Raw genomic sequence first — 16,202 nt, 5'->3', positions numbered from 1 at the left:
TAGAAAATCTTAGTTTCATATCGTCAGAATATATGGGTGTAGAATGCTCTAATCAAGTTAAACATCCGAAAATAAATCATAAACAACTAGATTGCCAGTCGAACATGTTTAAATAGTATAGCCGCTTGTGTTATGTATGTGTGCACAATTTTTTATTGTTCCAAGCTTATAATAAAAAATTTAGTGTCACCTGCCAATCTGGATTTATTACAGCGTCCATTGAAGCACTGTTGGTTAAACTTCTATATGTGGATTGATTTATAGCAGACTTGTTATGGCACAGACAATATAGCACATTTGCTTCAGTATACTAATTATCTCTGATTAAATGCTATAAAAATAATGTCTGTTTTGCCTAGAACCAAAGTTCATTCTTTAATGATTGTAAAATTTAACCGTATCATTTCTTAAGCTCTAAATGTTTTAAAGACATTCCCAAATATATCTATACATATAGCGAGATATTAATACATGTGTCATAACAGTAATAGGCGTTTTCGGTGGTTTGCAAGTGTGGCAAAGTGTTGGTTTATATTCGCTAAGCGAGACATTGGCCGAAGTGATAGACCAGTAAACAACTACTGGTCTACATAGAGAAAATAGTGCTGTTTTTTTGCGTACATTAATTATAAACAATTAAATTTATAATTATAAACAAAAAAGCTGTAACTACTTATAGTATATTAACTGCTCCAAGGAATTCTATGCACTTAGGTCCCCAATGATATTTATTTTTCTGAGTAGTAATAAGCATTTTCGCTTATAGATTTCTTAAAATTGCAGAGTTCAATGATTCATTCGAAGGGATACTGCTGGAGTCCCTAATATATTTTCAGAAGACGAGTCATAAACAAATATTTTCGAGCCATAATATATTTGTAACTATCTATTACAGAAAAGTTTTTTTCAAGATGAGTTACAATGTTATTAAACTAATAATTCTATTTAAATTATCATATTTAAATTTATTCTTCGTATTTAGGAGCTGGGCTATGTGATTTGTTGTAATCCCTTATAGGTGAATAGAACTGTAAAGTATATGTATATTGAAGTTTACGAATTGTTCGACATTTATTTAAAATATTTACCTTGTACTGTTTATCTTTATATTCTTGCCAAGGTTCTGGATTAGAATTACGATTCCATGTTACATCAGGATTCCTAGTTGCTAAGCGAGCTGTATAGTACACAGCACCGATTGCTCCTGCAGCAACACAAACGTAGAGCGGAATCAACTGTAAATAAATACAAATTATTGCAAAAACTGCCTGTTCTTAATACAAAATATCATATTTTTTAATTTAACTAAATATACATAAGCTTCTTTATGAATTATTTAGGGAGTTTAAATAACGTCACCAAAAAACACTTTTATATAACCTTAATGCACATGAAATGGCAAATATGCTTAGAAAAAAAGTTTTTGTATATATAACAAATATTTATAAACAACCATACCGCAGGATTTTTTTTGATACTTTGAAGACCAAGGCCTTGCATTTTTACTTTTATTTTTAAGAAAACCTCTCACTTATCAAAGTTATAAAACGTTTGTGATATAATTTTTTCATTCAGTAGTTTAAATTTATCGATATCATTTATGTAACATTAAAACAAATATTTTTCTTAACTATACACCCAGCTGCTCAATCTTGCTGCTCAACAGGCAATGCGCCCACTGAAGCAAAACTTTATTTATTCTCTGATTTTTTTTATAAAATTACAGAACATTCGCATTAACATAAAATAGCTGATGTATTTTGAACTTTGTTTGCAAATAATAAATTTATATTTAATAAGTGAATTTATAAGTGAAAATACAAATGTTACGTCAAATGTCAGTATAGCATTGATATGTGAAAATATGTGTTTTCGGTGGCTCGCAAGTATAGCAAAAAACAGCAAGTTGCTGGCCTATACTAGCCGAAATGTACGCAAAACACTATTTTCTCTATCTAGGCCAGTAATTGTATACTGGCCAAACATTTTAGTTAGTTAGTTAAGGTGGACGAATCCTCCTCAATTAGCTAAAAGAAAAAGGAAAGCCGTTTTGAATCCACAAAAATCTTGTAATAGTAGGTAGTAAATAGAAGGTCAAACTAGAACCAGTCAGAGGTATTAACAAAGGCAAGAATCTGGCTAATGCTGATGCTGGCTAATGCTGATATCGATAAGTGAATTGAAAAAGGAGGCCCTAGAAACTTAAATCTAGTTCTGGTCAGATCTGGACAAAGACACATCTGGTGTTCTGCTGTCATTTCCTCAAGAGCTGGTAAACACGCACTATAAGAAGTACCACAGGGTAGGCCGAGCCTAGTTCCATGCCGTTCTATGGACCAGTGTCCTGTAAAAACAAATATCCTAGATACCTCAGATTTGTTTCTACAGATTAAGTTAGAGGTTCTATATTTGGAATAGATTGGCCACGTAGCCCTTGACCTGGCTGCTGAGGCGGTAAGGGTCCACTATTTGCCTGACGCAAGTAATGGTCATAAATCAGCCTACGACCATAGCTGACAGGGGCAGGGTTCGAAATAGGTGTACCCGTGGAAGAGGCGGCTAGTTTAGCAAGCTCGTCAGCACGCTCATTTCCCACAATATGCGAATGCTCGGGAACTCAGACTAGAGTTACCTTGGACCTTTCGCTTATATGGCGTTTACATTGGCCGAAAATGGCTCATTTTGAATGAGTCATTTGAAAGTGTTTACATTCGTTGTATTTCATTTGTTCTCATTTCAACAGCTGATTTTTCAACTTGCATGTTGCATGTAATTACTTTTTGGGAAGTAAAAGTTCTAAAAAGCAGTGCATCGTTTTCAAGAAAATGCAACCACCAAACATTTGTTTACCTTTTTTTGTAAATATGTTAAAAACAGTTTTTCAAACTGTCAAAATGCCATGAAGAGCTTTCATTTAGGGTATGTTCAATGGATTCCTTTGCATTTGGAACATATGTGGAATGCATTCGAACGGCTTTCATACAGAATGTGAGAAAATTGCTAATTTTCGTGCTTGAAATTTTATATGCAAGAATGAGCCATTCGTTACTCATTTTCGATTTTTGACCAAAATGAGCCATTTTCGGCCAATGTAAACGCCATATTAGTTCATTGATAACTTCCTTATATGGCGTTTACATTGGCCGAAAATGGCTCATTTTGAATGAGCCATTTGAAAGTGTTTACATTCGTTCTATTTCATTTGTTCTCATTTCAACAGCTGATTTTTCAACTTGCATGTTGATTTGATTTTTGGCCTGTGCCAAAAAAATTTTGCATGAAGGTTAAATATGCCTTCAAACCTTACATTAGAAACTTAAAACATATTTTTAACTTCGATTAATTACTTTTTGGGAAGTAAAAGTTCTAAAAAGCAGTGCATCGTTTTCAAGAAAATGCAACCACCAAACATTTGTTTACCTTTTTTTGTAAATATGTTAAAAACAGCTTTTTCAAACTGTCAAAATGCCATGAAGAGCTTTCATTTAGGGTATGTTCAATGGATTCCTTTGCATTTGGAACGTATGTGGAATGCATTCGAACGTCATTCATACAGAATGTGAGAAAATTGCTCATTTTTGTGCTTGAAATTTTATATGCAAGAATGAGCCATTCGTTACTCATTTTCGATTTTTGACCAAAATGAGCCATTTTCGGCCAATGTAAACGCCGTATTACATTCTTGCACTAATTTCGATGACAAACAGACTGCTGATATGACTTTAATAGCTGTCTGTTTAAAGTAAAAACACTTACCCTAAGGATGGCAATCACTTCAGCCTGAAATATTGCGGTGGAATCTGAAAGATGGTATACTTTACTAATCATTAGGTCCGTAGAAAAGATTCCGGTTGCAACGCCCTCATCCATTTTAGACCCGTCCTAAAGCAATCGAGCGCCAACAGTTTAGATGTTTAAGCCTCTGCGCGCTTAGTGTAGCAACTTGCTTGATGTAAATATCAATGGGTAGCAAGTTAAGTTAATGACATTGAGCGCACTGGTGGAGCATGATTTTAGAGCCCCCGTATCTCCCACACAAGTAGATCTTTGCATTCTAGTTAGTCTTTGAACAATGTACTGTTTGTTCAACGAAAGCCACCACACCAGACATCTATAAGTTAGAATTGGTTGAACGATGGCTGTGTACAGCCAGAGAATCACTTTGGGCTGCAATCCCCAGTTCTTACCGTACATCCTTTTGCACGCATAGAATGCCACACGAGCTTTGCGAATTCTTTCGTCAATGTTGCCTTTCCTGTTAAGATTTCCGTCCAGAATTACTCCTAGATACTTAACTTTGTGCGAAAGAGTTAATCTTTGGCCACTTAATCTTGGCAATTGAAAATTTGCAATTTTATATTTGTTAGTAAACAATAACAGTTCTGTCTTAGAAGGATTGACACCTACATCACACTTTAAGGCCCATTTACTAAGGTTCTGAAAAGCGCCTCCCATGATGTTAGTCAGCACCGAAGGGAACACACCTGTTTCCAAAAGGACAACATCATCCGCATACGCCACTGCTTTGATTCCACCCTGGTTAAGCCTTAGAAGCAGTGAGTTCATTGTTAAAATCCATAATAAGGGAGATAACACTTCCCCTTGTGGTGTACCTTTCCTGAAGCATTTCTTAATGCTTAGATTGCCTATCTTAGCATTGATGATTCTGAACCCAAGCATTGATTCAATCCAGCAAGAGATACAGGCCGGGATGCTCATTTCGCTGAGAGCCTCCTGAATTACTTCCACACTGACGTTATTAAAAGCACCTTCTATATCAAAGAAGGCGGCTAAAGTAAATTGTTTACATCCAAGAGATTTCTCCACCACGGTAACTACCTCATGTAGTGCCGTTTTCGTGGACTTCAATTTGAAATATGCATGTTGAGCACTCGATAGTTTAGCGAAACTATGTAATGATCTGAGGTAAGCATCGATTAGTCTTTTCATAGTTTAAAGTAAGAATGAAGTAAGGCTGATGGGTCTATAACCTTTGGCCGTACTGTGACCTGTTCTACCTGCCATTGGAATAAAAACTACTCTAACTTATCTCCAAGCGCTGGGGACATGGTTAAGTGAAAGGCAGCTGCAGAAAATCGTGGACAGCCAATTTACAGCTACATCTCCCAGAGATTGTAACATAATTGGTAAGACTAGGTCGGGGCCCGAACTTATGTACGGAGAAAAGGAATCTATAGCTTATTTGATCCTTCTAGAAGATACCACTGCCTGTATAGTCTCACCAGAGTTGACTGAACGATAGCTCTCGTTGAAAGCTTTCCGTGTATTCCGGCGGAGCAAAGAGAGCTTCTCGTTCCACCATGCTGGCCTACATTTCTTCACATACGAGCAGGGCACGACGCTTCAAAGGTAGAAATAATGTTATTTGTAAAAGAGTTGACTCTACACTCTAATTTTCTAATTGAGTTAATTGGAGCGGGGATTATGTTGATTTTGCAATGACTTGAAAGTATCCCAGTTTGCCTTCCTCGGATTACGTTGAGATTGCTTAGCTACTGTGGGAATATCTATCACAAACATGATGAATCTATGATCAGAGAAGGAGTTCCTGGCTGAGACTGGAGAGTCATTGATCGCTAATGTGCTGGAAGTCGAGCAAAGGGTAATATCTGAAACCTCTTCCCAGCATAGAGGCATAGAATTTAATGTTTTTCATTACTGAATCTGTGAGGAATTTAACGATAATAAAAAAATATTGCATGACAGGTCAATAACTAGATATTATTACATAGTATACCGGTATAATCCACCTATTAGTCTAACCCAACGGTATATGTTACATGTGAATAAAAATATCACGAGACTATTTGCGAGCGAAACCACTTTTATTACCGTCATTTAAAAATATGTCCTACTTATTTAAGTCTCCTAGCAAATCTATACAGCAAAAATAAAGATATATCCTTATGTATTAAAAGTCATAAAGCCAACTAAATTCGGAACACAGAAAAGTTTGAACTATAATGCTGGAGAATACAAGAAACTGTGATAATAAAATCTTATGATAATGATAATCTAATAATATAACTTGTTATGATTACCTTACCTTCTCTTAACTGGCGCTACAATTTAACGGTTTAGAGAAACCATTCGTTGAATAATCTTTTATAATAGAAAACCCCTATAATATTTTCTAAAAGGGAAACAACATTTTTAATAACATATCTATGTTTAATTTTTAATGTTTGTATTAAGTTAACATTTGATTTATATATTTTTATATAACTAAGAATAATAACAAATAATTCTCAGCGTTTGAGTATTTTTAATCGATACAAAATAGACAGTTAACACGTAATTACTAATAAATTGTTAGTAATATTAATATTACTAATTTAAACAAAATTTTTTTATCAAAAAGCTTTTAAGTGCATACTTTATAAATAAGAAATACACTTTTTGGTTATGAACACATTGATTAAGTTAATAAATGTATATTTAGCTTTTATGCCGATTACTTCGGTTTATTTTTCAGAAGTTCTAAATATTCCTTTATTAGTGTTGCAATTTGAAAAGCCTGAAAAATAACAAAAGAATCATTTAATTTAAATTATAACATAAATATATAAATTTTAAATTAAAATATATATATATTTTAGATTCATAAATAAAAAACAAAAAATCAAATATTTCATTTACAGCTTTGCATACATTTCATATTACAATTGCAATATTTCTCAACCATATTTTTGTTTCTAAAGTGATCTTGGCAGCCAACATGCATTGCCTAACTACAATCCGTAATGTCTTATTCAAGTTTAGCTCAACAATCATGCTTATTAATTTTCTTTAAAACAAATAAGTGAACATACGTTCTGATCAAAAAAGAACGAGAGACCTATTTTTGAATTCCCGCGCTTATCCAATCGGTAAATTTTTTTATTTTCACGCTGACAACACTATTATACGCATTCTGTCAAAGTTTAATGCATATCGTACGATTAGTTTTAGAAATTAGAACAACGTACGTGCATCAAATTTTGTGTTGCAAACGGATTCAAGTGTGCCGAAACTGTTAAAAAATGTTAAAAAAGGCCTTTGGTGATTTGTGTGTGTCGCAACCACGAATATACGAATGGTGTAAAAGGTTCAAAGCAATCATACAAGCTTGGACCATGATGAGATCCCTGGCCGCCCAACAACTTCTGTTACTGAAGAAAACATTGAATCGGCGAAGCAGATCGTGTTGTGAAATCGTTGTGAATCGATTAGAGAGATTACAGTGTTGTTGGGCATCTCATATGGATCGGCTGAACACTGATGTTTTGGGTTTAAAACGCGTCGCTTATCTGGCAAAAAAGCTGAATTTCATTCAAATAAAGCTGCAGTTTTTGGCCAAAAACTCCACCAATATCATCAACACCGTACTCTCCAGATATGGCCCCGTGTGACTTTTTCCTCTTTGCCTGACTCAAATTGCCATTGCGAGGAATGCGTTTTGAGACCATAGAGGCCATAAGGTAAAAAACGCCTCACGAACATTTTTCGACTTCTTTGTATAGACGCCAAACAAAAACTAATCGTTCGAACTTTGACAGAATATGTACAAAAAAATTTACCGATTGGATAAGCGCGGAAATTCTAAAATTAAAAATTAATGTTATTTTTTGATCACAAGGTACTCTAATAAATACTAATATTAATAAATTTAATAGTATACCATTCATTCAGAATATAAACGAACCTATATATATCTTGATATAAAAATTTAAATAATACAGACCTGTGAAGTACTAAGTATAACTTTTGATTGTTTTACTTCCGACCCAGTGATAATCATGATTGAATTTACATTTGGTGAATATGATATAATAGAGTCAAAATAGTGGGAGCACAGAACATTTCTAGACCGATGCTCTAATAAATGAATTCCATTCTGATCGACAGCAAGCCATAGAACTCTGGGCCAGTTAGAGGTAAATGTTTGCTGCAATAAATTTATAATATTATTTAAAAAAAAAATATTTATAACAGCATTATTACCATCACATCAAATATAGTAGAACGATGTAGCGGCCAACTTTGTATTAAGTTAAGGAATGATTTTTTTGTTTCTGCGGGTAGCATTCCTCTAAGACTTTGATGATGCATAGCTACAGCGTCATGGGGAATATTTGGTACAAATCTCGGTGGCAAACAATGACTAGCAATGATTTTATAATCAATATTAAATTCCTCATAGTCTCCATGTTCTAATTGAGCTTGTAATGCTGTTATCATAATGGCTTCAATTTCAGTTATTGGGAATCGTTCGCTACGTAAATTGTGAAGAATTTGGTGATATAGTAACTCCTTCTCGACAGGATCATTCAAATTGATAAATCCATCAAAAAATAGATGTTTCTTAAATAAGAATATATGCTGCTGATAACGATAGTTTGTTGCATTATTCGGCTGAAATTGTTTAAAAAAATTAAAAAGTTTAAATTCAAATCAATATGTTAAAAATTGTTTGTGATTCAACTGTACAATGAACAAGCATATACATACTTCATTTAAGAGCGCTTGCATTGAAGCAGTGCGATATCTTTCCCACTTCGCCATAACATCTGTCACTTTCTCATCAGGTTGTAAACTTCTCTCAAAATTACCAAGAACTTCGTATATACCATAACCCATAGAAGACTCTTGCAAACCAATCTTCTTTTTTATTACACTTATTAATTCAGAGGAAGTGCAGTTAGCATGAAACTCTATTGAATAAAATTGTCCATCCATAAAGTTGAATCTAGCATAGCAAAGTCTTCTGTTAATTGTGCAAAGTATTTCTTCTCTACTTGGTGGCCACTGCCTTCGTCTTGTACCATGAGTTTTAAAAAAGCACTATAATTTAATTTGAAGTGCAAATTAAAGTATGAGCAATAAAATTTAAAAATATAATCTATAATTTCTATAATATATGGTAACTAAACTATTTATGGTGTTGACGGATACCTTTTCAGCAAAGCTGGCGAATTTTCCTTCCTCTGTAATATAATCACTTCCACAACGTTTAAGATGTCCAATCAAATATTTACGTATAGATTTCAAAGGAGGTAATATTATGCTACAACACAATGATAACAAAGCCCAATGACGTAAATTCACTCTTGAGTTAGGGTCTGGGTGATCCGTAGTTTGTTTAATTAATTGAAGATATAATTCATTTATTAATGATTCTTTGCGCATACATTTATCTAATATGGACTGTAAAATAATAATATGATCGTTTTCTGCTTTTTGAACAACTTCACCTGAAAAGAAATTATTAAAATATATTTCCATAAATTTTTCCGGATTTGTATATTTGAATCAATTTGTTTATTACAATAAAATTTGGTATATATTTCATCACTTAAGATCATGGAAATGAAGAAAACGTATGGAAATAAATATCATTTATTTTTTTTTTGATCTTAAATATTTGTTAATTTATTACTATTGCTAGATTGTAGCTAATAGATGTTAAGTAATACGTGTTCGGATTTACTGAACCAGTGTTTCGTATTTGATAACGAAATATATAAACAACGTAATGGTATACAACCATTATTGCCAAACGGGCTCACCGTTGGCACCCATTATTTCGGACATTTTATTGGAAGTTATCGACAATTAGACCTTATTTAAAAAAAAAAGTTTTCAATAGCATCTTAATTTATTTTGTCAATTAACTAAAATTTTCTTCTGGATTTATATTAAAATTTTGTTTTGGTAAAACTTTTTTTTGGTAATTTGTTAACCTTAGTTTATTAAAAATTTTGTTTTTCAAAATTCTACCTACAGTGAAAGTTTCTGTAGGAATCGAAAATCATAATGATTTTTTTTTCTTTTGTGGTGTTTTACCGTTATTTGCAAAAAATAGTTATTTCGATTTTTCTCAAAACATCACACTGTATAACTTTTTTTGATGAATTTACTGCATGCAATAATTTATATCAAATTAAATCTGAAACTTGTAGAAATCTTTTAAGCTACATAATGTTAATGTGACTTAATTGGTTGGTGATTTAATTAGTTTCAATTTATTAAGACTCCCAGAGAAATATTAAATATTAATATTAAAAAAAATTTTTTTTATCATTTTCCAAAGTCAACAAGTCAAACCAATACAGAAACATCATTTTTTTGAAATTATTTTGTAAAATTTATTGTGCAAACCAAAACTATTGAATTCGAATAGAAATATTGAACGTGTTAATAACTTTAAAAAATATGGTAAAAACAAATAACATACCCGAATTTCCAAGGCCAGCATAGGTTAGAATAGTTTGAAATATTTGAAGCATTATTGACTCTTCTTGATCACTTAGTTTACTTAAGCATTGTGGTAGTGGCTGTCTACTAAATGCCCAAAAAGAATGTGAAAAACCTTTATATGTTTCGCCATGTTCTTGTAAGCTGTTTCTTTGTTCTGCTCTTAATTTTTCTAGCCTATGTTTTGACAACCTTCTTAGAGTATTTCTTAAAAATCCACCAGTTTCGTGCGGCTTCTTTACAACTTCCAAATCAATAAGTTGTCGGCGACATAAGATTACATTTTGATATAATCGTGAGCGATCTTCAGGTGTAACTCCTTTCGTTTTCTTCAAACTTTCACAATTCAAAATCCAGTTTGATAATGCTGGACAATAGGATACTATTAAAGAACCTATTTCATTTTTTTGCACAGTTTCAAAAACGAAACACCTTTGAATTTCTGTTGAGCAAAATGTTTTTAATCGATAATTTGAGTCTTGTATTTGTTGTCCAGAAGCACCATTAACAGTAAACGTAATAAAAGAATCACTTGGATCTAACATAATTGATTCAATTTCAGTATATTTAAAATGATATAACACGAATTTATCATCTGGTTGAATGAACAGAATCCCTTCGCTATTTATTCCTAATATTATATTATTTCCAAAAGTCCAATATCCTTTGTATGTAACATTAAACATAGTTGTGCCATACAACGGATATTGCATTACACAACTCAGATATAAAACTTTTGCTGTTAAATCGTTTCTAGAGGCTCCATATTGTCTATGAGCTTGAGCCAATATTGGAATCCAAAATTGACGCTCTCTTGTTTTTGATATTCGCTCTGGAAGAAAATTGTTAATATCGGAATAGAAATCAGGTTTTGGTTGATTTGATGGATCTCCCAAAGCTACTTGAGCTTGCAGGCCTGCTAATTGAAGAGCAACTTTTTCACTAACTGGAAATTCGTCACACTAAAAGAATAATACAGTAAAAAAATGTTTTCAAAAGTAATATATGAAAAATATATAATAATAAACAAATTTTTTAAATAATTTATGATCTTATTACAAAACATAAAGAAATTGCCGTCTAAAATTATTTCCAGGAACCATAATAGCTATTAATTAAAAAAAATAAAGTCGGATGAGATTTGTTATTTCATTATTCGCTTTTTTAAATAAAACTTAAACATTTTTATATAAAAATTTCAAATTGGTTTTTTGCTACTACATATATTAAGAGGTAATAGAATGCTATGTGTTATAAGGGTCCACTTAAACTTAGTCAAATAGTTTCAAACCTTTTTGAAACTTAACAGTTTATTTTCGTTTATTGGTTTATATTTTGCGATAACTAATATATTTTTCGTTTTTGAAAAAAAAAGATGGGTTCTAGCTGTGGTTGTGTTTACGTCGCAGGGCGATCAGTCAAATTTAATGACTAAATGATGCTCACAACTTCCGTTAAGAATTTGCTAATCGCATAATTGCGAACCGAGATATATATAAGACACGGTATGTAAGAAGCAAGTTGCGGTTATGTTGGTTATTTTATTTGCCACGGCTGGTTTTCAACATATTGCTTAGAAAATGATATTCAACCTTTTTACCACTGTTCAATTTTCATTTAATTATAAAAGAGTTTTATAATTTAATGGATAGATATATAAATAATATACTTGAAAATTAATAGGGGTATTAACTCTGACTGAGCAAAACAAAGCGTATACCCCTAATATGTAAACAACTATAAATAAATTTAAATTCTACTTACCCTAACAACACTATAAACAGCTTGTGCATAAAGCATATTCACTTCTACTGGATCCTGAGAAAGTTCGCGTGTGGTTTTAAATAAACGTTTTTTAAAAACAAACCTATTTTCGGCCGGTGAATTATTGTTATTCTGAAGTCTTGCTGTTACTGAAGTTTGTGATTTAACTTGTTTACTCTCCCATGCCGCAATAATGTCATACAAGTAATCATAAGATTTTATATGTTCATCGCCATCTGGCCTTGATTGAAATATTGCCCAACCTTCCGTATTACTTAAACCAAGCTTCTCGGCTAACTTTAGGATGGCATCACCAGCAGTGTCTGTAGGATGCACATCAATAGCCTTAGTTCGCCCATCTAAGAAAAAAAACCGGCACACAATTGTTCCCAGCCGTCTCATAGCCTTGAATAATATTCGAATTTTATTAATTAGTAAACTTCATTATAAAACATATATTTATATTATGCAAAATTAAAACTTACTGCAACCTCAACACTAGATGGAGGATATAGTCGTGGTGATACTTTGGTACATTTGCAATTATCGAAACACCATTGCGCGTATTGCCGTAATTTTCCATCCAAAATTACCAAATTTTTTTTAAGGTAGGAAACGAAGTATCTTATCAAAAACGCATAAAAATTTATATAAATTACAGTGGACAATTTTTTTCGTTAAATATTTTATGTTTTAATATAAAACTATTTTTATTTATACGATAGAATTAAAAATTTTTCGAGATAATTTGAATAATTCTTTTTTGCAATTCAAAATCATACCACTGCCTTGTCACCAATCTAGGCTATCTTAGGCCAATCCCCTACCGTGGGTGAGAACTCACCTCGTTGCAAATACAAACAGAAATAGAAGAACAAACCAAAACCACCTCTTGATAACGACAACTGCCTGCCCCCAATTTGCCGCATGGAATCTAAATTCATTCTATCAAGTTGGTGAGCTTGCACGGCTAACAGAGAAAGCTACATGTCCTAATGTCGTCATTGTGGAAATAAGTGAGTTGCTTTGAAACGTATGTGCCGACTTTACAAGCACACAGGAGCACTGCATAGTTTACACTGGAATGCGAAACGAAAGTGACCCTCACATACAATTCAACACTAATTTTAGCAACTTGTCAATAGTACAGTGCTATGCACCCACTGAATTATCTGATTAACAAGAAAAAGAGATGTTCTATGACGAGCTAAATCGTACGCTAGACAGCAACGATATTTTAGTCCTAATGGGAGACCTAAATGCCCGAAAACGAAGGTTTCGAACGGATAATGGGAAAACACGGTGTAGGTGCTCAAAACGGAAATGGCGATATGTAAATAGAAATCTGCACAAAAAATAATCTTGTTGTTGGTGGTTCATACTTTCGTCATAAGAGGGTACATAAAATCACCTGGAGATCTAGAGACAACCGATCAGTTATCGAAGGCCAGATAGACCACTTCTGTATCAGTACGAAAAACCTGACCTTCTTCAAGATGTCCGCGTGCTGCACAGTTTCGAAACAGCTTCCGTTCACTACATGCTATTTGCAGAAATGAAGCTTCTTTTAAGGAAAAGCACAAACGCAGACATCCAACGAAAAAAGTGTTACATTGCTCGACTCAAATACCACAATACACGTAAGCATTTTGCTAACGTCATTTTGGATAAAAGAGCAGAAAGGACTCGATCTAACGTCCCAAACATAAATGCGGCACCATCAAGCGTGAAAACAAAGAATGGTTGTCACCGAATTTCTGGTCCTTAACTGAAGAGAGACTCAATGAATGAATGCAACCAATGATGACCAAAGATTCACGGCGCGCACTGCATACCAAACACTCGTTAAAAAAGTGAAACGTCAAGCTAGAAACGATAAATGTAGTTTCATCAACAACTTGGTCACTAAGGCGGAAGCAGCAAACTCTCGTGGGGACAAAAAAACTGTGTTTGAATTTACACGTAAACTCACAATTGAACATACCTTCAACATACCCTACCTATCAAAGACAAAATCGGCCGATTCTTAATTAATGTAGAAAAGCAATTTTCACGCCGACGCAAGCACTTTCAAGAAACGTTTAACCAGTTCTCAGATAACCCAACACGCAACAACAACAGTCTATCGTTCCCACGTGCACGCCCACTAAAATATGCAATATGCAGCAATCCTCCCACCAAGGAGGAGATTGCAGAAGCTATTTCGCTGCTTAAAAACGGTAAAGCATTCAGTATTGATAACGTTGCTGCAGAACTATACAAATCTAATCCCGATGTTCTCGCAAATATTTTAAAGCCAATATTTACTGAAAAATGCAACTCCGAATCCGCTTGTAGCTGCAGTATGCAAAATTTTCATTTCATTTTATTTTCATTTAAACCGCATCAACGAACCAATTGACTGCCAATTGAGAAAAGAGCAATATAGCTTTCGACCCAAAAGGTCAGGCTGGACCACATAAACAGCTTGCGACTACTCAGAGAGCAATGCAACAAATATAATCCAGCACTATTCCTGATATTTATCGACTTCCTGAAAACTTCTAACTCCATTGACAGCAACGTAGTATTTCTTGCCCTACAAAGCATGGGAGTGTCGGATAAAATTATCAACGTTATTAGAACTCAATACCAAGAAGCCACTGCAAGAGTCGTGCACTGCGGCAATATTAGCGATCCATTTACCACACAAACAGGTGTCAAACAAGGATGCCTCTTATATTTTCTCCTGTTTGTGGTGACATTAGATTGCATATTAAAAGCAGTTGCTTCCAGAAGGCAAAGAGTTAAAATTTGGCACTCAAATGAACTGTCTACTACGACTACAACACATGCGTTAAGTCTGTACTACTCTATCGCTCCGAAACATACCTAGTCAGTGCTGAAATCAAACAATATTTCAGCCTGCGCAATATACTTAAGGTCTGGTGGCCTCGTATAATTTCGAATGAAAACCTACTTCAACTAACAAGTAGAAGACATTAACACCAAATAAGAAGACCTAAATACAACTGGATGAGTCACACGCTCAGGAAGCTTTATAATAGAAATAGAATAGAAATAAAAATTGGTGATTATACTGTAGAAGGTAAGACAAATTAGTCTTGTGAGCGTTCAGTTCAAGCGTTCATGTTAAAATAACTTTGCTGTTTAAATAACATCATATGTAATTAGTAATAAGATTTTACAACTTATTGTTAGTCTCATTGTGAGAGAAGATGCAATAAATAAATGAATGTTTAAATAAAAAAAAACCAAAAAAATTATAATTTACAAATAAAAGGAATAAATTTTATAGTTTTAAATAAGTTCAGATTTAAAGTAATACTTAATTACAAAAGTATTTTTATAATTACCGAAATAGCAATTTAGTAGGTTGAAATGCAACAATTAATAGGCATAGAATTAACCAAAGTCTATCACTCCATTCTCTATTTGGATTATTTGTTGTTTGACGTATACACTGTACAAATATTTCGTCACGCAATTCTTCTCTTTCAATCCCAATTCCAATTATATACTGAATTGTTTGAAGTTCACGTTCGGCACTTAGTTCACCTCGCATATATTTACAAAGTTCCTGTTATGAATAGTGAATAAAATATAAAATATAAATGAATAAAATTTATATTATAAACATAATGTACTAAAACTTAAGTTAATTTAAAATAATCTTTACATGTAAAGTTTAAAACCAACATCCACAAATAGTTATGTTTTTTCTGCCACACGCATTGTGGGATTGCTTTTATTTTTTAAATTTAATAGAGCCCCTAAATAGTTACTTTCCATAGTATACTTTTCAAATAGTATATTTCAGGAAATATTCTCATAATGTTATCGACTGCTACAATCATTGTTTTATGGATTGACAACTAAAATATTCCGACGAACGCATTTAACTGCAAAAAGCCTACATTAACTGAGAGTGAGATTGGTGTCATAACGCTTGATTCTAGTAAAAATTAAAAATTCTAGAAAAAGGTTTATATATTTATTAATTTTATTTTTATTACTTTTTTAGTGATAATAAATCATCTCTCCAATCACAGACAACTTATGAGTTGCCTGTGCTTCAAGTAATAACAATTGTATTAAAACTCCGCTATCTACCTATGAAACTGCCGCTTTCATATCTTCATCTTGTCTTGAAAGACAATCACTAAAATTTATATATAAAT

General features: G+C 33.0%; 2 protein-coding genes across 3 annotated transcripts in view; both read right to left on the bottom strand.

Moving 5' to 3' along the window:
• Nucleotides 1-866: 866 nt before the first annotated feature.
• Nucleotides 867-1,583, bottom strand: LOC119677427 (cytochrome c oxidase subunit NDUFA4). Its single transcript, XM_038088768.1, has 3 exons — nucleotides 1,459-1,583; nucleotides 1,089-1,235; nucleotides 867-1,028 (listed from the first exon to the last, which is right to left on the bottom strand). Exons 1-3 carry the CDS (start codon nucleotides 1,498-1,500, stop codon nucleotides 966-968), a joined length of 252 nt encoding a protein of 83 aa, XP_037944696.1. The 5' UTR covers nucleotides 1,501-1,583; the 3' UTR covers nucleotides 867-965.
• A 4,697-nt stretch (nucleotides 1,584-6,280) lies between these two features.
• The window catches only part of LOC119681101 (myosin-VIIa), a 34,408-nt gene continuing 24,486 nt past the window's right edge, over nucleotides 6,281-16,202 (bottom strand). For both annotated transcript variants that reach the window (XM_038094178.1, XM_038094179.1), the window contains 9 exons: nucleotides 15,378-15,601; nucleotides 12,507-12,645; nucleotides 12,022-12,426; nucleotides 10,238-11,219; nucleotides 8,956-9,254; nucleotides 8,512-8,844; nucleotides 8,005-8,415; nucleotides 7,745-7,948; nucleotides 6,281-6,538 (listed from right to left, as the gene is read on the bottom strand). In XM_038094178.1, the coding sequence (XP_037950106.1) occupies nucleotides 6,476-6,538; nucleotides 7,745-7,948; nucleotides 8,005-8,415; nucleotides 8,512-8,844; nucleotides 8,956-9,254; nucleotides 10,238-11,219; nucleotides 12,022-12,426; nucleotides 12,507-12,645; nucleotides 15,378-15,601 (3,060 nt within the window). In that variant the 3' untranslated portion in view covers nucleotides 6,281-6,475. The remainder of the gene's footprint in view (nucleotides 6,539-7,744; nucleotides 7,949-8,004; nucleotides 8,416-8,511; nucleotides 8,845-8,955; nucleotides 9,255-10,237; nucleotides 11,220-12,021; nucleotides 12,427-12,506; nucleotides 12,646-15,377; nucleotides 15,602-16,202) is intronic.

Source organism: Teleopsis dalmanni, chromosome 2 (assembly GCF_002237135.1).
Source record: "Teleopsis dalmanni isolate 2A chromosome 2, ASM223713v2, whole genome shotgun sequence".
Classification (NCBI taxonomy): Eukaryota; Metazoa; Arthropoda; class Insecta; order Diptera; family Diopsidae; genus Teleopsis; species Teleopsis dalmanni.
This window is presented reverse-complemented; position numbering and strand designations above follow the sequence as displayed.